Source organism: Chelon labrosus (genome assembly GCF_963514085.1).
Source record: "Chelon labrosus genome assembly, chromosome: 5".
Classification (NCBI taxonomy): Eukaryota; Metazoa; Chordata; class Actinopteri; order Mugiliformes; family Mugilidae; genus Chelon; species Chelon labrosus.
Genome location: NC_140341.1, coordinates 430,682 through 452,894, shown reverse-complemented (window position 1 = coordinate 452,894; position 22,213 = coordinate 430,682). Strand labels below are relative to the sequence as shown.

At 46.9% G+C, this 22,213-nt stretch overlaps 1 protein-coding gene across 1 annotated transcript in view; it reads right to left on the bottom strand.

Annotated features, from left to right (window-relative positions):
* Positions 1-1,361: 1,361 nt before the first annotated feature.
* The window catches only part of mylka (myosin, light chain kinase a), a gene marked incomplete at its 3' end in the record, with an annotated part of 36,109 nt that continues 15,257 nt past the window's right edge, over positions 1,362-22,213 (bottom strand). Inside the window, exons 13-35 of the mRNA XM_084545577.1 lie at positions 21,815-22,022; positions 21,696-21,740; positions 21,473-21,541; positions 19,992-20,710; positions 19,485-19,679; positions 17,357-17,473; positions 16,233-16,292; positions 10,962-11,009; positions 9,940-10,067; positions 7,048-7,204; positions 6,763-6,953; positions 6,570-6,692; positions 5,717-5,747; positions 5,471-5,561; positions 5,191-5,394; positions 4,805-5,022; positions 4,587-4,710; positions 4,320-4,472; positions 4,100-4,223; positions 2,430-2,520; positions 1,780-1,908; positions 1,587-1,699; positions 1,362-1,499 (exon numbers count right to left, since the gene is read on the bottom strand). Coding sequence (XP_084401703.1) covers positions 1,362-1,499; positions 1,587-1,699; positions 1,780-1,908; positions 2,430-2,520; positions 4,100-4,223; positions 4,320-4,472; positions 4,587-4,710; positions 4,805-5,022; positions 5,191-5,394; positions 5,471-5,561; positions 5,717-5,747; positions 6,570-6,692; positions 6,763-6,953; positions 7,048-7,204; positions 9,940-10,067; positions 10,962-11,009; positions 16,233-16,292; positions 17,357-17,473; positions 19,485-19,679; positions 19,992-20,710; positions 21,473-21,541; positions 21,696-21,740; positions 21,815-22,022 — 3,476 coding nt within the window. The remainder of the gene's footprint in view (positions 1,500-1,586; positions 1,700-1,779; positions 1,909-2,429; positions 2,521-4,099; positions 4,224-4,319; positions 4,473-4,586; positions 4,711-4,804; positions 5,023-5,190; positions 5,395-5,470; positions 5,562-5,716; positions 5,748-6,569; positions 6,693-6,762; positions 6,954-7,047; positions 7,205-9,939; positions 10,068-10,961; positions 11,010-16,232; positions 16,293-17,356; positions 17,474-19,484; positions 19,680-19,991; positions 20,711-21,472; positions 21,542-21,695; positions 21,741-21,814; positions 22,023-22,213) is intronic.

The window sequence follows — 22,213 nt, the reverse complement described above, 5'->3', positions numbered from 1 at the left end:
TCATCTGGAGTGAGTCCGTTAATACCTGTGATCAACAGAAGAATATTCATCAATCTGTGCTTTAAATAAAACCAAGAAGAAGAAACATGACCACACACAAACACACACCTGTGAGCTGAACACACAAACACACAAACAGCTGGAATGTGACAACAACATGTCGTGACTTTAACTCATCTGATGTTTGGTTCTAGTTTGAATAAAGTGACTTTAATTGAATCGTTCTTAGAGCGGCTGGTGTCCTCTGTGTGTCTTTGTTTTATTTTATCTGACACACGATGTTTAAACTAACTTTAATTATTTCAATGTTTTAAATGTTCAGGTTTGTTTCTCTGCAAAATACGACGTGAGACATAAAATCTACAACATCTCTGAGCTCACGACACGTTCAGGGTCTTCTGGGGAATCTGTCTGTGCTAGCGCCGCTAGCGCTGCTAGCGCCGCTAACGCTGCTAACAAACTACTAAAAGGCTCCTTCGCTGGTTAAAGGCTCTGAGGAGGATTCAGGCGAAGCCACAAAAACAAAGAGGAAAAAAAGAAAAGTGCTCAAACAGAAGAAACATCAGTTCATCAGCTGATCGCGTCACAGCAGCTGCAACAAAAACAAACAAACAGCTGTTTAAAGTCCACAGAGCGCGCTCAGTGTAGCTGTAAGGCACGTGGTGATGGAGGACTTCATTACCCAGAAACCCTCATTGGCTAACGCTGTGATTAAACTCTGCTCATCTCTTCTTCCTTCCCAGACTCCCACAGGCAACGACTACAGCCCCCATGATCCTTTGAGGAAGGAGAGCTGCACATGAAAGTCATTTATTTATTTTATCAGTGTTTGATTAGAATCAGAGCTGAAACACAACGCTCTCATTTCCTCTTAATAATAATTAATGTATCATTTGACCACTGCATGATGCATGATGCATGATGGGAGCTGTAGTTAAATGTTCTCTCCCTCACACGATGGTTTCAGTATTTTTTAGAGTAACGTTGTTCTGCAGTGTCTCTGTTAGGAACCGATTCAGCTCGGGCCAATCAGATCGTGGGGGCGGGGCTTTATGTGGCGCTAGCGGCTAATTACCAGAAACTCAGGGTGTCGTGTTTCAGCTCAAACCGTCAGTGACATGGATGAAGTGGGCGGAGCTTAACTCAAGGCTGTAGTTCAGGACTCATTCAGGTTTTATTCTATTAATAGTTTCAGATCATCGTTCATAAACGTTTAAATAAATTGATCTAGTTTTAGAAACAGAACGTGTTAGACTCCGCCCACCTGCTCCTTCAATCACAGGCTGGTCTTTGTGGGTAATATTTTCCTGCTCATGTCTGACAGGCTGAAACCTCCTCCTGTGGGAGTCCATCCAGTCCCTTCACTCCTCCTCCTCCTCCTCCTCCTCCTCCTCCTCCTCTCCGGCCATCACCTCCACCAGGAGCTCGGCGGTGCAGGTCGCCTCCCCCAGACTGTTGACAGCCTTCACCGTGTACTTGGCGTCATCGTCGCCTGAGACCTGTAGGTTTAAATCAGAGACCATGACGCTGAGTCTGCTAACGCTGCTCCATGCTAATGTTTACTGACTCGTCTGTTGACCTCTGACCTCTGAAATGACCAGGCTGCAGTTTCCCTCCTCGTCGTAGTCGATCTGGAAGTGTCGCGTTTCTTTTATGGGCTGATCGTCTTTGTACCACACCACCTCTGGGTCGGGGTAACCTGCAGCAGCAGCATCATCGTTAACATTTAAAAAGATGTTTGGATCAACTCATTAATAACACGTTCTACTGATCCTCTACCTTCTATCTTGCAGTCGAAGCGAGCGGCGCTGCCCTCCACCACCTCCACGTCCTTGATGACTGAACTGAAGGTCGGCTTACACTCCGTCTTCTGCTCGTACTCCAAACACTCCAAGAACTGGTTGTCCTCTGGAGACAAAGACACATTCAGACATTTAACAACAATATCCTCATCAGTCTGACCTCACCTGGTCTCACCTGTCCATCTCTAAGTCCCTGTCCATCTACCTGGTCTTAATATAAATGTGTCTCCACATGTGTCCCCAGCCAGCACTTGAGATCAATAAATCAAACAAGAATTAACTAAAATGATTAAATATGAGGAGGCTGTGATCAAGAAATACATTTGTTCCAACGTCTGGATCATGTCTCCAAGTCAACCAGCAGCTGTTGATGGTTCTGATCCAGTGGTAGGTAGAGATCCATTAGAGACAGCAGCTGGTACAATATTCTACTGACCACATGATGGCGCTGCTGATTTACAGACACACAAACTGAGATCAGATCTCAAGTGCTGGCTGGGGACGCATGTGGAGACACATTTATATTGAGACCAGGTGGATGGACAGGTGAGACCAGGTGAGACACATGGACTTAGAGATGGACAGGTGAGACCAGGTGTTATTTTGGAGTTCTCCTGGTTTCTCTACCTTCAGTAGGAGATCCCTTCTTGGCGCTGACGCCCGCCATCATGGCCATGGATGACAGTCTGCCGATGGCTCGAACAGCGTGACCCGTTTTCTACCACAGAAGAAGAAACAATAACAACAGTAAAACTAGATGATCATAAGCGATCATAAAGGGGTCCATGCCGTGGCAACATTGTCCCCAAGCGGGACACAGAGGCATAAGCGGGTCGGACACGGCCTGGAAGTGTCTGCGGAGGAATCCTTTGGCTGACAAGTGAATGAGAGTCAGGCGGAAGCAACGACATTTGGTGGGCTTGTATGCAGTCTTCCACAGACGCCATTGCCTCAGTCTGCCACTAGTGGGAGTCATAGGCTAAAGCAGGTGGGAAAAGACCTGACAGGAGGTCAAGTGTGACTAGGGGAAAGCTGGGTCTGCCAACTGAGTAGGAGATAGGACTCAAATATTTACACATCACCAGTAGCGCCCCCTATAGACCGTATTGCACGAAACTTGGTGGGCTTGTAAGGAGTCATCCACAGATTAATACTGTCAAATTTCAAGCAGTTTACTGTGGTGGTTTGTGAGATATAAACATGTATAAACACAAAACTTAGCATGATTGTACACAAGCATATTATAATGAAGGTTGCTAAGTTTCATAAGGATTGGGTGAATACTTCAAACGTTATAGGCCTTAAAGTCATATGAAATGTTTCTGTGTCACCTGTAGCGCCCCCTGTTGACGTAATGTCACACAACTTGATGGCCATCTACACAATATGTTACAGATTGTTTTTGCCAAATGTCATGAAGTTAGCTATTGCAGTTTTTAAAAAAACTGAAATGTTGCTTTTGTAGCGCCCCCTAGAGACCAAGGGTCACAAAAGTTGGGATGTTTGTACAAAATCACATTATTATCAATGATATGAAGTTTGATTAAGTTTGGGTATATAGTTCACAAAATATTAGCTTTGGAGTTATATTGTGCAACTCTGTAAAAACTAATTATCCATTAACTTTGTAATCAATAACTCTGATAAAGTTCTTTTGAGAACTTTTCATTATCTTTGTCCATAAATGATTCATGACAAGTTTGGTGGGAATTGGATGAACGGGCTAGGAGGAGTTGATTTTGATTTGAAGTGCAATTTTTTGCAAAATGGTGGAAAAAATGGCAGGCAGAACTGGGCGTGTCCTAGTCCATTAGAACCAGGGCTATCTAAAGAATCAGGGGGGGACAGAATTTTGTTTCTAGGGCACATGGTTCTAGAGATATGAGCCAAAACGTAAAGTGGCTTATTATAGCGCCACCTAGCTGCAGGCATGTGTATTGACACCTTGGCAAAGTGACATGATAGGACTTCTACCAAGTTACCAGGTTTGATGCCTTTCGCCCTGCAGTTTGTCCTGAGCGGACACTTTAGCTCGAGGAAAAGGCGAAGAAGAAGAATAAATAGCAACAGAATCCTTCGGTCAGCGTCGATGCATGGACCCCTAACGAGCAGCGTGTCTCCACTTGTGATTGGATCGTTGTTTGTAACTAGCACTGAACTCGTGTCTTTTTGACATTCTCAGGTGTTGTGGACGAAGCTAGCCCGCTAGCTGATGTTGGGGGGCTCAGGTGTGTTAATACCAGTTTGCTGTGGTTGTGATTAAATGTGTGGGTCTACTCTGCCCCCACATTGTTTACCTGCCACTTCCTCCTCAGGATGTACTTCTTCATCCTCTCCTTGGACAGCTTCTTGGCCTTCATGGTGTTGGTGTCCTGCTTCAGCCAGGGATGTTCGAAACACTGAACGCAGGAAAGCCGAGCCCTGATGGATTATCACATCATTTATTATAAGAGAAATAACTTGGACATATAACTACCTGTCCACATGAGGGACAGACAGGACCCCCTCCCCCCTTACCTCATGTCTTTTTTCAGCAGCTTGGTGATGAAGTCTTTGGCGTTTTCAGAGATTTCATCAAAGGCCTCGTCCTCAAAGTCCCAGGTTGCCGAGGTGACGTTGGACAGCGTCTCGTTGTCGTTGTCCCCCATGAAAGGAGACAGACCACTCAGCCTAAGAGGACAGACAGTCTAAAATGAAGCTAACGCTAACTGAGCTACATTTAATTAGAACACAAACCGAACCGAGTTGCGTCGTTAGCTTTAGCCTGAGAGTTGCTGAACTCACAGGATGTAACAGATGACTCCTATACTCCACATGTCCGTCGTGTAACCGATGGCTTCATAGTTGATGACTTCTGGAGCCACGAACTCTGGAGTTCCAAACAAAACCTTCAGAGTTCCTGCGTTTTCTGTAACAAGAGAAGAAGAGAAGGGACAGGAAGTAGTTATTTACAGGAAGTAGTTATTTACAGGAAGTGTTTAGTTCCAGGAAGTAGTCACTACCTAGTCGTCTGGCGAGGCCGAAGTCGATGAGTTTGATCTGGTTGCCCGTCTTGTTGAGACACATGATGTTCTCTGGTTTGAGGTCCAGGTGGACGATGCCCTGTTTGTGGATGAAGCCGACGCCGTCGATGATCTGCAGCATGTATTTGATCACTTCCCTCTCCGACAGCTCAAAGTCCTCATCGATGATCCGCTCAAACAGCTCTCCGCCAGAGATCCTGCACAGACGTTAAAGACAGAAGGAGGTTAAAGAACTCAAACGCGTCACTTCCTGTTTATCTCAGCGAACGGGTCAGAACCATGAACCATCTGTCAGTCACGGCTCTAAAACTAGCCGACAGGAAACAGCTGCTTCCTGTCATAGAAGAATCTGAAGCTCCACCTACATCTCCAGCACCATGACGATGTCTGACTTGCCCTCAAAGGCGTCGATGCACTGCACCAGTTTGGGGTGATGGAGGCTGTTCATGATGCCGATCTCCTGCCGGACGTTCTCCTTGTCCTTCGCCGAGTACGCCTTGATGAACTTCCCTGCCCAAACCTTCTTGGTCGACTTCTCCACCAGCTTGAAGACCTGACCGAACTTCCCCCTGACACACAAACCATGGACTGTAACCAAAAGGCACAGGTGCATTGTGGGAGACATGAGAGTGGGCGGAGCCTTACGTTCCCAGACGCTCCTCCACGTCGTAGAGCTCCTTCACCTTAATGTCCGTCTTGATGATCACGTCTCTGTACTCGGGCTCCTTCTCCAAGTCTGACACACACACACACACACACACACACACACACACAGGTCAGAGGTCAGAGGTCATGCACCACATGTTTGTTGTGGTGTGTTTGTACAGTGTTGGATGTGTGAGCGTTGTGTGTAGATCAGGTGATTCAGTAAATGTAAACAGGAAATGGTACCTTCATCTTCCTCCTCTACCTCGGCCTCCTCCTGGTTCTCTGTCAGATCAACCAAACAGCAGCAGTGTTAGTTCAGTTAGTCCTTTAGTTTGACAACAGGTAGCAACAGGTAGCTGAGCAAATTCAAGTCGGTGGAAACCTTCACTTATTTCAGTAGAACATCAGCGTCGCCAGCTGGTAAATAAACAGGATCTAGAATTAACTTATAAAATTATTAAATGTAAGGAAACCTAACATGTGAGAGTCTTTCCATCTGGTTCCAACATCTGGATCATGTCTCCAAGTCAACAAGCAGCTGTTGATGGTTCTGATCCAGCGGTAGGTAGAGATCCATTAGAGACAGCAGCTGCTACAATATTCTACTGACCACATGATGGCGCTGCTGATTTACAGACACACAAACTGAGATCAGATCTCAAGTGCTGGCTGGGGACGCATGTGGAGACACATTTACATTAAGACCAGGTGGATGGACAGGTGAGACCAGACCTCTGTGTCTCCAGAGGATAAACGGTTTCTGGAGTGTTTGGAGTACGAGCTCAAGACTGAGATCAGATCAGTAAGATGCGTTCTGGGTGAGTTCACACCTGGACAGATGTTAATTACTGAACAGGACCTGATCAGCGTCAGAAGGAGTAACTCTTGTTAATCACTTCAAACACTGAGCAGCACCAGGTTATAACATGTTAGTGTTTCACCTGTTAAAGAGTTTATGAAGAAGTTACATGACTTCAGATAACCAACGTCAGACTGACCTTCTTCAGACGTATTTATTAAAGTGAGCAGAGAGTTCTGACTAAGCTGAACCTGTGTCAGGTTCTGGATGTTCTAAACAAAGCTAACAGTGTGTCACCGTCTCCTCACCGTCGTCCACCAGTCCGACAGTTACAGGCTCTGACTCGACGCTAGGTTCTCCAACTCCGTAGACGTTCTGGGCCCGAACACGAAACTTGTACTGGCGGTCTGGCAGGAGGTTCTGGAGACAAACAGCCTTGATCAGAACCTTAAAGGAGGTGTCAGCCTTGAGCCGGTGAATCTCTACTAACCTGGACGTTGTAGGAGGTGCTGTTGCAAGACACCAGGTGTTTCCACTGCTGATCCACTGAGTCCCAGATCTCCAGGTTGTAGGACTGGACGGCGCTGCCTCCGTCATAGGTGGGCCCATACCACGACAGTGTCAGACTGGACCGCCGGATGTCTGAGGCAGCAGGAACCTTGGCAGGGGGGTCTGGTTTATCTGAGGGGGACCAGAGAGGAGGACCGTTACCCCTAGAGGCTGCAGAGCTCATTAGAGCAACATTATTCATAAACAGAATCCAGATGTTTCTTACCGACAATGGTGAGGTTGAGGGCGGCCTGGCGGAGGCCGTAGCTGTTCTTCAGCTCGATGGTGTAGCAGCCGCAGTGTTCCTGTTGTCCACTGCTGATGGTCAGTTTACTGCTGCTGTCGTTGCTCTCTATGGACGTATCTGATAAGTCCTCCTGGATCTGGACAGACAACAAGAATCAGGACTGAAACCACAGACTGAACCACAGACTGAATTAAAGACTGAACCACAGACTGAACTAAAGACTGAACTAAAGACTGAACCACAGACTGAACCCAGACTGAACTACAGACTGAACCACAGACTGAACTAAAGACTGAACCACAGACTGAACCACAGACTGAACTAAAGACTGAACTACATACTGAACCACAGACTGAACTACAGACTGAACCACAGACTGAACTAAAGACTGAACCACAGACTGAACCACAGACTGAACCACAGACTGAACTAAAGACTGAACCAAATAAAGAACCACAGACTGAACCACAGACTGAACCACAGACTGGACTAAAGACTGAACTAAAGACTGAACCACAGACTGAACTAAAGACTGACTAAGACTGAACTAAAGACTGAACCAAATAAAGAACACAGACTGAACCACAGACTGAACCACAGACTGAACTAAAGACTGAACCACAGACTGAACCACAGACTGAACCACAGACTGAACTAAAGACTGAACTACAGACTGAACCACAGACTGAACTAAAGACTGAACTAAAGACTGAACCACAGACTGAACTAAAGACTGAACTAAAGACTGAACTACAGACTGAACTAAATAAAGAACCACAGACTGAACCACAGACTGAACAAAGGACTAAACTACAGACTGAATTAAAGACTGAACCACAGACTGAACCACAGACTGAATTATAGACTGAACCACAGACTGAACCACAGACTGAACCACAGACTGAATTATAGACTGAACCACAGACTGAACCAAATAAAGAACCACAGACTGAACCACAGACTGAACAAAGGACTAAACTACAGACTGAATTAAAGACTGAACTAAAGACTGAACCACAGACTGAACCAAATAAAGAACCACAGACTGAACCACAGACTGAACAAATGACTAAACTACAGACCGAATTAAAGACTGAACCACAGACTGAACCACAGACTGAACCAAACAAAGAACCACATACTGAACTAAAGACTGAACTACATACTGAACTACATACTGAACCACAGACTCAACCACAGACTGAACTAAAGACTGAACTACAGACTGAACTACAGACTGAACCACAGACTGAACCACAGACTGAACTAAAGACTGAACCACAGACTGAACCAAATAAAGAACCACAGACTGGACTAAAGACTGAACTAAAGACTGAACTACAGACTGAACCAAATAAAGAACCACAGACTGGACTAAAGACTGAACTACAGACTGAACCACAGACTGAACTAAACACTGAACCACAGACTGAACTAAAGACTGAACTACAGACTGAACCACAGACTGAACCACAGACTGAACTAAAGACTGAACCACAGACTGAAACTAAAGACTGAACTACAGACTGAACCACAGACTGAACTACAGACTGAACCACAGACTGAACTAAAGACTGAACTAAAGACTGAACTACAGACTGAACCACAGACTGAACTAAATAAAGACCACAGACTGAACCACAGACTGAACAAAGGACTAAACTACAGACTGAACAAAGGACTAAACTACAGACTGAATTAAAGACTGAACCACAGACTTAATTATAGACTGAACCACAGACTGAACCACAGACTGAACCACAGACTGAACAAAGGACTAAACTACAGACTGAATTAAAGACTGAACCACAGACTGAACCACAGACTGAACCACAGACTGAACAAAGGACTACACTACAGACTGAACAAAGGACTAAACTACAGACTGAACCACAGACTGAACCACAGACTGAACCAAATGAAGAACCACAGACTGAACTAAAGGCTGAACCACAGACTGAACTACAGACTGAACCACAGACTGAACCACAGACTGAACCACAGACTGAACAAAGGACTACACTACAGACTGAACAAAGGACTAAACTACAGACTGAACCACAGACTGAACCACAGACTGAACCAAATGAAGAACCACAGACTGAACTAAAGGCTGAACCACAGACTGAACTACAGACTGAACTACAGGCTGAACCACAGAATGAACTAAAGACTGAACAGACTGAACCAAATAAAGAACCACAGACTGAACCAAATAAAGAACCACAGACTGGACTAAAGACTGAACTAAAGACTGAACTACAGACTGAACCACAGACTGAACTAAAGACTGAACCACAGACTGAACCACAGACTGAACTAAAGACTGAACCACAGACTGAACCACAGACTGAACTAACGACTGAATTAAAGACTGAACCACAGACTGAGCCAAATTAAGAACCACAGACTGAACTAAAGACTGAACTACAGACTGAACCACAGACTGAACCACAGACTGAACCACAGACTGAACCAAATAAAGAACCACAGACTGAACCACAGACTGAACCAAATAAAGAACCACAGACTGAACCACAGACTGAACCACAGACTGAACCACAGACTATCTGGAGGATCCAGAGTCAAATACAACTCCTGCTGAAATGATAAATCAAAGTCCTCTAAAGTTCATTTTCATGTTTATCACATTCTTGCAGGAGACCTATTTACTCCCAGCCACCTTTGACATGTATGTTAACTCCGTCCACTTCTGTTGCATTATGGGAGCTTTGTCCAGTGGGACACAGTCATGACACATCATCCATCTTTATAAACATGTATCTACAGCAGATGACGCCAAAGAACAGGAACTATTTACAGGCTGAGGCCTCGCTGACAGCTGATCAAGAATCAATAAGTGTTTCTCACTGGTTTCCTGAACTTCAGCCAGGTGCAGCTGATGGGCGGAGCTCCAGAGAATTTGCACAGGATCTCCACCTTCTCCCCTGCCAGGATCTTCATGTCCTCTGGGAACTGCAGGATCTGAGGAGGCATCGCTGCACACACACATCAATAATTAATATTTAACAATTAATAAAAGAGAATTAAACATGAAGGACAAAAAAATAAAGCTGAAGCAGCACCAGACTTCATGTAATATTTGACTGATTTAAGACTGATCACTGGAAACAACATGAAGATCCTGAATGTTTCTGTTTCTGGGATGAACTCACAGGTGGAGCTGCTGCACCCTCTACTGTCTGGTCTGATCATCACATCATAACGCACTCTCTCTTCTTCTCTATTTCCTGTCTGACTCAGATTCTCTGATTAAAGTGGCTCCATATTCTTTATCATCTTCCATAGATATGTTTCAGCTGAGGCTTTTATCGAAAATCTTTTTCAGTCTTTCATAAATTTTGAAAGGATCATTTATGTTTTCATCTCAACGTCCTCTGAGTTGTTGTCCACCAGGACTTGTCTAACTAGAAGACGTCTCCTCCGTCTGTCTCCCACTGTGTCTTAGGATTGATATGAAGGTTTTAGTGTTTCCTCCAACATTCATTCACATAGTTCTGATGACCTGGTTGTCTCTAAAATAAAGCTGAAGCTCAGTGGAGGTTGTTGTTTCTCAGCTGTTTTCCTCTGGACGTCCCAGACATTTAATCCGGGTCTTTTACATCAGTATATTTAACCTCTTCCTCTTGCTGGTCTGTGTTTAACATATTGTGTCATGCTTTGACTCCTCTGCTCAACATTCATCATCTTAAATTAAATGAAATAACTTTAATTTTAAATTTAGAAACAAACTGACATGAACACAGATGTAGAGACATTTGAAAACCAGACAGCTTTCAGTCTGAGCAGCAGAGGTGCAGCTCTACACTACATCACCCATAATGCACCTAGAGTCTGATAACAGTCAGAGGAGGCCTGAAGGGGAGCGTCACCTTGTTTGGGAGGAGTCTTTGCAGTCGGCTTCTTTATTCTGGCTTCACCTGGAGGAAACAAACAGAAGATGATCAGTGGGAATCGAACCTGTGATGTTTCTGTTCAGGAATGAACCTCCTGATAACCAGCAGAACCTTCCCAGATACAGATTCTCCAAGTTCTGCTGGAACCTCAAGGAAAATTATAACCTCCTGTACTGTGGGGAAAAACCTCCTGCACTAAAACCTTTAATCCTCCTGAAGAACCTGAAGAACCTGAAGAACCTGGACGGTTCATCCAGAACCTGGATCCAAACTGAAATAAGATGGAGGAGTTCTAGCCTTAGTTTAAACAACATGTTTCCTCCAGTCTGTGGTCGGGACCTACATCCATCGTCTTGTTTCTTCTGGTTCCTGTCTAAAGAACTTAAGGAACCTGAAGATGTTCGTCTTCTTTGTGTGTTTTCTAGATCAGAGAGAAGCAGCACTGGAAGAAGACGTCTCTGATGACCATTTATGGACATTTATCTAAAAGTAGATCCTCAGGAAACAGGAAATGGTTCCTGCAGTTTATTCAGATGACAGCAGAGGAGGAATTTATTAGAGCTGCTGATCTTTATTTAACTCAAACTGTGGAACATGTGGACGCTTCGGTCTGGAGCAACACTCAATGATTTGTGACCTGTTAAAGTCTGGGGGGGCCTTTCTGTGTGTAGTCTGCATATTCTCCCTGTGTCTGCGTGGGTTCTCTCCAGGTTCTCCAGCTTCCTCCCACCGTCCAAAGACATGCTGGTTAGGTTCATTGGTGATTCTAAATTGGCCGTAGGTGTGAGTGTCTCTCTGTGTTAGCCCTGTGATAGACTGGAGACCTGTCCAGGGTGGACCCCCCCTCTAGACCAATGACAGCTGTGATAGACTGGAGACCTGTCCAGGGTGGACCCCCCCCTCTAGACCAATGACAGATGGGATAGACTGGAGACCTGTCCAGGGTGGACCCCCCTCTAGACCAATGACAGCTGGGACAGACTGGAGACCTGTCCAGGGTGGACCCCCCCCTCTAGACCAATGACAGCTGGGATAGACTGGAGACCTGTTCAGGGTGGACCCCCCCTCTAGACCAATGACAGCTGGGACAGACTGGAGACCTGTCCAGGGTGGACCCCCCCTCTAGACCAATGACAGCTGTGACAGACTGGAGACCTGTCCAGGGTGGACCCCCCCCTCTAGACCAATGACAGCTGGGACAGACTGGAGACCTGTCCAGGGTGGACCCCCCCCTCTAGACCAATGACAGCTGGGACAGACTGGAGACCTGTTCAGGGTGGACCCCCCCTCTAGACCAATGACAGCTGGGACAGACTGGAGACCTGTCCAGGGTGGACCCCCCCTCTAGACCAATGACAGCTGTGATAGACTGGAGACCTGTCCAGGGTGGACCCCCCCTCTAGACCAATGACAGCTGGGACAGACTGGAGACCTGTCCAGGGTGGACCCCCCCCCCCTCTAGACCAATGACAGCTGTGATAGACTGGAGACCTGTCCAGGGTGGACCCCCCCCTCTAGACCAATGGCAGCTGTGATAGACTGGAGACCTGTCCAGGGTGGACCCCCCCCTCTAGACCAATGGCAGCTGGGATAGACTGGAGACCTGTCCAGGGTGGAAACCACCTCTAGACCAATGACAGCTGGGGTAGTCATCAGGATCGGGTTGAACGTGATTTTTCTTCTTCTCTGTTTTTATTGGAGTCAGAGCAGCAGAGAGACCTGACTGAATGTTTAATTCCTCATTTGATTCTTAGTTTTATCTATTTGATGGTTCAAGAGACGTGAAGCAGTAAAAGCTTCAACCTGCCGTCACAAGAACTCGTTCACTGTCAGAGAGAACATGGGAAAACGTGGCGTCGCTGCTCAGACGATCATCATGCTCATTCATACTTCAGTCTCAGAATCCTGATTCAGACCAGCGACTGTAGAACCAAGATGGCCGCCATGTCTCCTCCTCCTCTTCTTCCTCCTCCTCCTCCCGTTGTTCTAGAACTGGATCCAGGTTCTGGATGATCCGTTACCTCTGCTCTCTGCTCTACCTCCACCAGTTACTAACAACATTTAGATCCAGCTCCATCAAGGATTCACACTTTGTAAATGCTAACGTAGCTAGCTAGCTAATGACAATCTCACTGAACTAAAGTTAAACTTGAGGTTGGTTATTTTAAAGCACAACTACGCATTTAGTAGCTTAGTTACACATTGTCATGGCAACTGTCAATCATTGTGAACTCACTTCCTGTTTCTGTAGCTCCAATAACTTGAACTTACATCAGCATTATATTTAAAATGTATATGATGTGTACTTTAGCCCCTCCCACAAATATGGGGTGGGGGGCTTATGACCTATACTGCAGCCAGCCACCAGGGGGAGCTCCACATGCTTTGAGGAGCCGTCATGGCGTCCTCTGGTTCTACAGTCTCAGTGTTAAAGGCTCATTGAGAGTTTGATTTGTGTGTGGGGACGACACTGAGAGGACGGAGTGCCTGTCGGATCTGCTCTCTGATTGGCTGCCTCTTCTGCCAATCACAGGAGCACCCATTAAGTCATCAACCAGTCAGAGCAGGACAGACTAACGAACATCAACCAGCGACTCTGGATCCAGCCTCATCGGCTCAGAGAGAGTTAAACTGGAACGCTGCAGAGATAATAATCAGAGGCTCTTATTTTGACAGCGTGCCGCAGACTTCCTGCTGCTTTTGTTTGGATGTAGAGGTCCTGAGGGGCAGTGGAGGTCTGGGTGGAGTCGGACCACCGTCCTGATTCACAGCTTTAGTTTTGTTTAGATGTTGAACTAATGTCAGAGCTCGTGATGGATGAGAATATTTAACTAATAAACTCCAGATGTGTGAATCCAGAGCTGTTGGTGTTATCTCGTACTGACTGAATGTAATGATCCTCTCTGATGCCGACAGAGGAAGTTGTAACAGATTGACATCTCTAATCTAAAACAGAGACAGATCAGGATATCACGTTTCTACAGCCTTTCTCTCTGAGCTCGAGCTCGACCTGAAGACGAGGAGCTTCTTAAAAGGAGAGCAGTCTCCCAGGACACTTCCAGCGTCTTGATCTGAGAAGTAAAACAAAGTCTGACAGAGCAAGCCGAGGCAGAAACCAGGCCTTAAATGGAAGTTTGGGAGAGGAGCCATGAAACACAACCACCCCCCCGTCCTCCCCCGTCCCCCCCGTCCTCCCCCGTCCTCCAGCTCTGCAGACGACTCTCTGTGTCTCTAATAGAAATCTCATTTTTCTACAGAACAGCAGAGATTTAAAAGATCATTTCAGATAGCTTTCAGTTTCAGACATTAGCCTAGCTTAGCACAAAGAATGGAGGCAGGTTGGAAGTGAAAAACACATCATGTGCTTTACGTGATGTCAACGTTACTCCACCGCGTCTAAGCTAACCACAACATCCAGTCACAGAAACATCTGTAAACCAAAGCTACGCTAACATTAGCAAGCATGCTAATTTACAACACTATCAATGTTCAAATTATTTGATGACCAATAAGTGAATGTTTGTTTGTATTGATGTTGTTAGCTAATGTGTTAGCTTGCTACCTGGTTGCAGGTGGAAACTGCTAGCTTAGCATTAAGAGAAGACATTATAAAGAGAAGATTAGGTCATGCTAACATTAGCTCTCATTTGATAACATTTGTTCAGCCTATTTGAACATGCTATGGATATACTATGGTCCATAATAAGCTAATAGATGTTAGCATCAAACATAACTTGGAGAAAGATACCTTAGCTTAGCACAAAGATTTGAAGAAGGGAGAGCTGTTAGCCTAGCTCCATTAGCTCCATTAGCTCCATTAGAAGAGTTCTGTTCAACATGTGGATGGTTTGGGTTTTATCCCACAGACTGAACCAGAACCAGAACCAGAACTTATGTGAACCTGTGAGCTGTGATATAAACCTGACCTGGGACAGGACAGCGAAACCCTCTGAGCCAGGAGGATTTAGAGTCGGATCATAAAGATAAGAGCAGATTTTCCACTGAGGTCTTTAAGCTCGTTTAATAAAGAGACATAACTTTTAGATTCTCAGTCTTCTGAGATAAAACATCAAATAAGTTACTTCAGCTCAAAGATCAGATCAGATATCGAACCCTCGATGTTCTCTGCTCATCATCAACATGTAAAACTACACATCTGCACAGCAGGAGAAACCCAACACACACAGAGTCCTGGGAAAAACCCAATGAACCAAACCTGACCCCCAACGGTCAGGACAACACCATCACCAACTAGTCAGAACCAACCAGTCAGAGCCAATCAGAACCAATCAGAACCAACCAGTCAGAACCAATCAGAACCAATCAGAACCAACCAGCCAGAGCCAATTAGAACCAACCAATCAGAGCCAATTAGAACCAACCAGAACCAACCAGTCAGAACCAATCAGAACCAATCAGAACCAACCAGCCAGAGCCAATTAGAACCAACCAGTCAGAGCCAATTAGAACCAACCAGAACCAACCGGTCAGAGCCAATCAGAACCAACCAGTCAGAACCAACCAGTCAGAGCCAATCAGAACCAACCAGTCAGAACCAACCAGTCAGAACCAACCAATCAGAGCCAACCAGTCAGAGCCAACCAGAACCAACCAGCCAGAGCCAATCAGAACCAATCAGAACCAACCAGTAAGAGCCAATCAGAACCAACCAGTCAGAACCAATCAGAACCAACCAGTAAGAGCCAATCAGAACCAATCAGAACCAACCAGTCAGAGCCAATCAGAACCAACCAGCCAGAGCCAATCAGAACCAACCAATCAGAGCCAATCAGAACCAACCAGTCAGAGCCAATCAGAACCAACCAATCAGAGCCAATCAGAACCAACCAATCAGAGCCAATCAGAACCAACCAGTCAGAACATGTTGAAGAATGAATGCAGAACGTTGGTGGTAAAAAAGACACACCTGCCAGGTGAAGCTGTCTCTCTGCTCTAATGGTCAGAGCAGCATGGCATGCTGGGAGCAGAGGGGCTGCTGGGAAACGTGGTCCTAACGTGTGTGGAGGTAGGAATAATAATGTGACAGTGATGCATGAACTGATGTTTCCAACGATACACAGAGACGCTTTAAAATAGAACCAGTGTTTAATGTGTGTGTGTGTTATTGTGTGTTATAGTGTGTGTGTGTGTGTGTGTGTGTGTGTGTGTGTGGGAACCAGTGATCCCAGCCTTCAGCTCCTTATTGGGACAAAAGGAAAGAGGCTGCTGCATATTTTGGAAACTCACTCTCTGAGGTTGGAGTCGCCTTCTTGGACTTCTTGTCGGCCGGAGAGTTTTCTGCCGGGTCTGCAGGAGGACGGGGGGGGGGGGGAGAGAGAGAGAGAGAGAGAGGGAGAGAGAGGGAGAGAGGGGGAGTAAAGAAGAGAGAGAGAGAGAGAGGGGGGGGTAAAGTAGAGAGACAGAGGGAGAGATGTTTAAAATTCACAGAATTAACTGCTTCATAACTCACATTTCTGTCTCATCTTAAAGAGTTCAGACAGCGTCTGGTTCACCACCTCAGATCAGACGCTCAGACGGCAGCAGGTTACGTTTCACTAAGGAAAGAGTTAAATAAGAGGTAGGAGGATGGAGAGCTTCTATCACACAGAGGAAATGATTCAGCAAACAAACTGAGTCTCAGATTATTTTCATTTACAGGATAATAAAAACTCTGATAAGAAGTCATGTGACCAGGACGTTAAAATAACTCAACCTAACAACCAACCAGAGGACGTCTACAAACCAACCAACCAGAGGACGTCTACAAACCAACCAACCAGAGGACGTCTTCACCAACGTCTCCTGGCTGACTGTGTCTCTAATGTCCATGATGGACCTTCAATCACTCTGGTCTATCGTCGCCCATCACAGAACAAGTTGACATCTGAGACATCTGTAGACGACACCAGCGTCTGACATGAAGAGAAGGAGCGGCCACCAGACCGACTCTGGTGAATGGATGTGTTCGGTGTCCAGCTGGTTTACCGTCAGCCTGGTTCATCCAGATCTCTGATAAATCCAGACTCTGTTTGTGTCCATTTATTCTAATTACAGGAAACTCTGAGGAATCCTGGGAAATGAGGAGATGGAGGGAGAAGATGTGTTTTCTCTGCCGTAATGTTGAGGTACTGATCAGAGAAACTAGACCTCAGTGAGAGGTCCAGATGAAACAGGAGACGATAGAAACGAAGAAGAACCAGAGCCAGAGATCCACTAACATCTACACCACTGATAAAACCACTGACTCTTTAAGGGACGTCTGAACTGTGAACAAATAAACACAACATGGTGCTGGGACTAGCTAAAAGCATAGAATAACAGAATGATAAACTAAAATGACAACATAGTAAAATAATAACAAAGGTTCTTACCGTCTACTAGAACCATACAGGAACACTCAGCTCGGCCCGCTGAGCTCTCTGCTCTACATTTATACTGGCCTTCATCCTCTGGTAGAGCTTTGTTTATGGTCAGAGAGCAGAGGCCTCCTGCAGACACAACACAACAGTACACAACATTACACAACAGTACACAACAGTACACATCATTACACAACAGTACACAACAGTACACATCATTACACAACAGTACACAACAGTATGGTACATGTCAGTGTCAGACAGAAACCCTAACTTCTGGAGGTTCTGGCTCAGACTCATTATTATTAGCAGTGGTTTTAACTGGTTCCATTCCAGTAGAAACAGGTTGAGGCTGCAGCTGCATTCATTCATCTGACCTGCAGGTGGATCCTCCTCCAGCCAATCAGAGACATTTAAACTAATCAGATGACGTGTATGACTGCTGTTACTCTTCTGTCCATCACCGCATCAAGCCCCGCCCACATGATCTGATTGGCCCAGCAGACCTTTGCTGGAGCAGAATCACAACGTTGTTATGACCAACGTTCTCTCGTGTTCTTTACGTTCTAGTACAGCTAAGTTTCTGAGGACCGGTCCGGGTTCAGACTGGGCTCTGGGGTCAGGTTAAAGGAATGTCCTCACAAACATAGTCATACCAGCATGTGTGTGAATACAGCTGTGACCTGTGACCTTTGACATGTGACACCACGGAGGATAAACGGCATCCTGGATGAGTCCTGGATGAGTCCTGGATGAGGGGATGTCCTCAGACTGAAATAACACACCACGGATTAACACACACACACACACCCACACACCCACACACACCCACACACACCCACACACACACACACCCACACACACACACACACACACACACACACACACACACAGGGAATCCTCGTGTTCATGTATGAACAGATTTAGCAGCACAACATCACTGTGTGTGTTTCTATATTTGTGAGGACATTCTGACCCAGCTCCACCCCACCACCTCCTCAACCAGGACCACAACCAGGTGGTAACCATGGTAACCTTACGTCCTCATCATCAGGCGAGGAGGATGAACCAAGATGGAATCAATGTGGACAGAGACGATGGAGACGTGGAGACATCTTGGTCGTCTTCTAAGACTGGACACTAGCATGGAGGACATACTTCTTCTTCTTCTTCTGTTCTACTTCCAGTAAATGTGGAACCACATCATGAGAACATCAGTTCTCTAGTGTCTGATGTCTTGATGTAAACACGTGGATTTATTTGGTCTCCATGGAAACAGTTCTGGAAACAGACCTGCAGCAGTGACACCGGTTCTGATCTGAAATTGGTTTTCTATGGTGTGTCTCATTAAGGTGTTGCCATGGAAACATGTTTAAACATACAAGGAACCGGTAGTTAGGGAACGTTATACCAGTGAAGCTGTTTGTGTGGCGCCCCCTGCTGGGCCGACGCCAGCTGCTCCTCAGCTCCTCTACCAACGTGACCATGAGCAAGGCAGCCAGCTCTCAGCTCCTCTACCAACGTGACCATGAGCAAGGCAGCCAGCTCTCTGCTCCTCTACCAACGTGACCATGAGCAAGGCAGCCAGCTCTCAGCTCCTCTACCAACGTGACCATGAGCAAGGCAGCCAGCTCTCTGCTCCTCTACCAACGTGACCATGAGCAAGGCAGCCAGCTCTCAGCTCCTCTACCAACGTGACCATGAGCAAGGCAGCCAGCTCTCTGCTCCTCTACCAACGTGACCATGAGCAAGGCAGCCAGCTCTGATTTACATGTTTTAAAGTTTAATCATCTGGGACTAAAGTAAATAACCGGAGGAGCTGCTGTGTGACTGAGCTCTGGACCTCAGAGGGGCAGTAAAGACATGGGTGTGTGTGTCCTGTAAAGTGATCTGTTCCCAGATAAATACCAGCGACAGCCACACATCACATCCTCCCTCTCTGCTCTATTGTTTCCCATCTGACTTCTATTAATAGAGTCTGAATCCTCTGAGCTCCATCAACAGTTGGTCTGACCTCCTCCACCCGCCTCCGCCTCCATCACGCCGACCAGCCTTGTTCAAACCTCCCTGCCTGCCTTGCTTCACGTTTTAGCAACTTTTATATTGATAAACCTGATCATAGTTTAGTTTGACCTCTGACCTTCGTTGGCGAGGACGATGAACTTGGACGGTTTGATGACCTTCCCGTCCAGCGTCCAGGTGACGGTGGCGTCGGTTGTAGCGGCGAGGCGACACTGGAGCCGGAGCCGCTGTCCGTCCAGCACCGTCACATCGCTGAGCTTCTCCACAAACTCAGGCGCCTTCCCTCCTCCTCCTCCTCCTCCTCCTCCTTCTCCTCCTCCTCCGGCACTTGTCTTCTCCTTAATGCCTCCATCGGCGCTTGTCTTCTCCTTAATGCCTCCATCGGCGCTTGTCTTCTCCTTAATGCCTCCATCGGCGCTTGTCTTCTCCTTAATCCCTCCTCCGGCGCTTGTCTTCTCCTTAATGCCTCCATCGGCGCTTGTCTTCTCCTTAATGCCTCCATCGGCGCTTGTCTTCTCCTTAATGCCTCCATCGGCGCTTGTCTTCTCCTTAATGCCTCCATCGGCGCTTGTCTTCTCCTTAATCCCTCCTCCGGCACTTGTCTTCTCCTTAATGCCTCCGGCACTTGTCTTCTCCTTAATCCCTCCATCCACACAGTTGTTCACCGCCGGCTTCTCGCTCTCTCCGTTCTTCTCGGGGCCTGCCGGCTTCTTCTTGTTGGCGAGGACGGAGCGGAAGTCGGCGGCGGGGGCAGCGTTGGCGTTCTTGGAGGGCACTTCTGCCGGCTTGTTGCTGCCCTTCTTCCCCAGCACGCTGCGGAAGTCCACCTTCTGGGGGGAGTTCACCTTCTCCTCGGGCTTGGCTTTGACGCCCTTCAGGTTGGCCTTAAAATCCATGTGGCGGTGGCGCTGTGAGGCGGCGGCGAGCCCGGCCTCCCTCGGCTCCTCGTCCTCCTGCTGGTTGGTAGCCTGGAGAGCTCTGCGTCCCAGCAGCGAGCGGAAGTCCAGCTGCTGCACCTCCCTCTGGCGCAGCTCCTCTTCCCCGTGCTCCCTGGTCTCTACTCTGTGCTTGAGGAGGCCTCTGGGAGCTGATGGAGAGTCCTGGTTGGCCTCCTCCTCCTCCTCCTCCTTCTTCTTCTTCTCCTTCTGCAGGTGCAGGAGTTGTGGGTTCTCCTGGTTGGCCTCCTGCCACTGCCGACAGAAACTAGTGCTGCTGCTCCTCTGCTCCACTCCTCCTCTTCCTCCTCCTCCTCCTACTTGTCTGGAACCTCCTCTCAGCACCTCGATCCCACCAGCTTCTCCGCCTCCTCCTCTTCTTCCTGCTCTTCCTCCTGCTGTTGGACGGCTGGACGAACGAGCACAGAGACAGATGGAGTGAAAGAGAGAGAGTAAACAGAGCTGGGTTAAAGCCCCTCTGGAACAAGAGGCTCCACCCCCTTCCAGCTGGGAGGGGGTGGAGGGGGAGGAGGGGGAGGAAGAGGACCTCCACTCAAATTGTTCACGTTACATCATAAATGACTCAACTGTCCTTATATGGGCATGAACGCACTGAACACACACACTGGATGTAAACAAAGTGAAACCACACCCAGACGAAACACTCCTCCTCCTGCTCCTCCTCCTCCTCCTCCTCTTCCTCCTCCTCCTCCTGATGAAGAGTCTTCATCAAAGCACTCTGTTCTCTGTTCATTTAAAGCTGCTACTTTAATAGATTAAACCAAACTAAACTACAACTACACAACTACTACTACAACTAAACTAAACTAAACTAAACAACTACACCTAAGCTAAGCTAAGATAGACCTAAGCTAAGATAAGCTACACTAAACTACAACTACAACTACACAACTACTACTACACTGAAGCTAAGCTAAGCTACACCTAAGCTAAGCTAAGCTACACCTAAGCTAAGATAAGCTACACTAAACTACAACTAACTAAATTAAGCTACGACTATCTGAACTGAAACTAAAGAAACTAAACTAAATTAAGCTAAGCTAAGCTAACCTACGTCTAAAACTAAGCTAAGCTAAACCTGAGTCGATGGATGGTTGAAGGATGATGAGTGGGTGATGGGGCGGGGCTAGTCATGTAACTGACGTCTCACCTGCTGTCGTCTCCTGTTCCTCCTGTGACGGATAGACGGGCCACAGCGCTGCACTCCCCTACATGGTTCCTGCAGACGGAGAGGATGCTTGGCTCAGAGGAACTACAACAGGCAACATTTAACAGACTAAACCTACAACCAGCGAGATGAAAGAGTGAATGAGTGAGTGGGTGAGATCTGTTAGATGTGGATTAATGATGGGATGTGATGGAGGACCGTTGACCTCAGGCTGACCAGGTAGTCTCCAGCGTGATGCTGCTTCACTCGTCTGAGGAGAGAGAACCAACACATTCAGTCTCAGCTTCGTCTCTTCACTCATTCATGTCCATGTTTGTCTTTGACCTGATGAGCAGAGAGATGACGTCCTCCTTCTGCAGCAGCTCGTAGTCTCCTCCAGAGGTCAGAGATTGACTCAGGTGGCCTCGGGTCCAGGTGTACTGTGGGAATGGGTCTCCAGCGACGGCACAGGATAGGAGGACGTGTTGACCCACGGTAGCGCTGACTGGTTTAGGTTTGGTGATGAACCAGGGCTGTACGCCGTCCTGAGGCTCTGCCGGGAAGATGACCAGAACAAGAACTGAATTAGAACTGAGTTAGGACTTAGTTAGGACTTAGTTAGAACTGAGTTAGGACTGAGTGAGTTAGTACTGAGTTAGTACTGAGTTAGAACTGAGTTAGAACTGAGTTAGGACTTAGTTAGGACTGAGTTAGAACTGAGTTAGGACTGAGTGAGTTAGTACT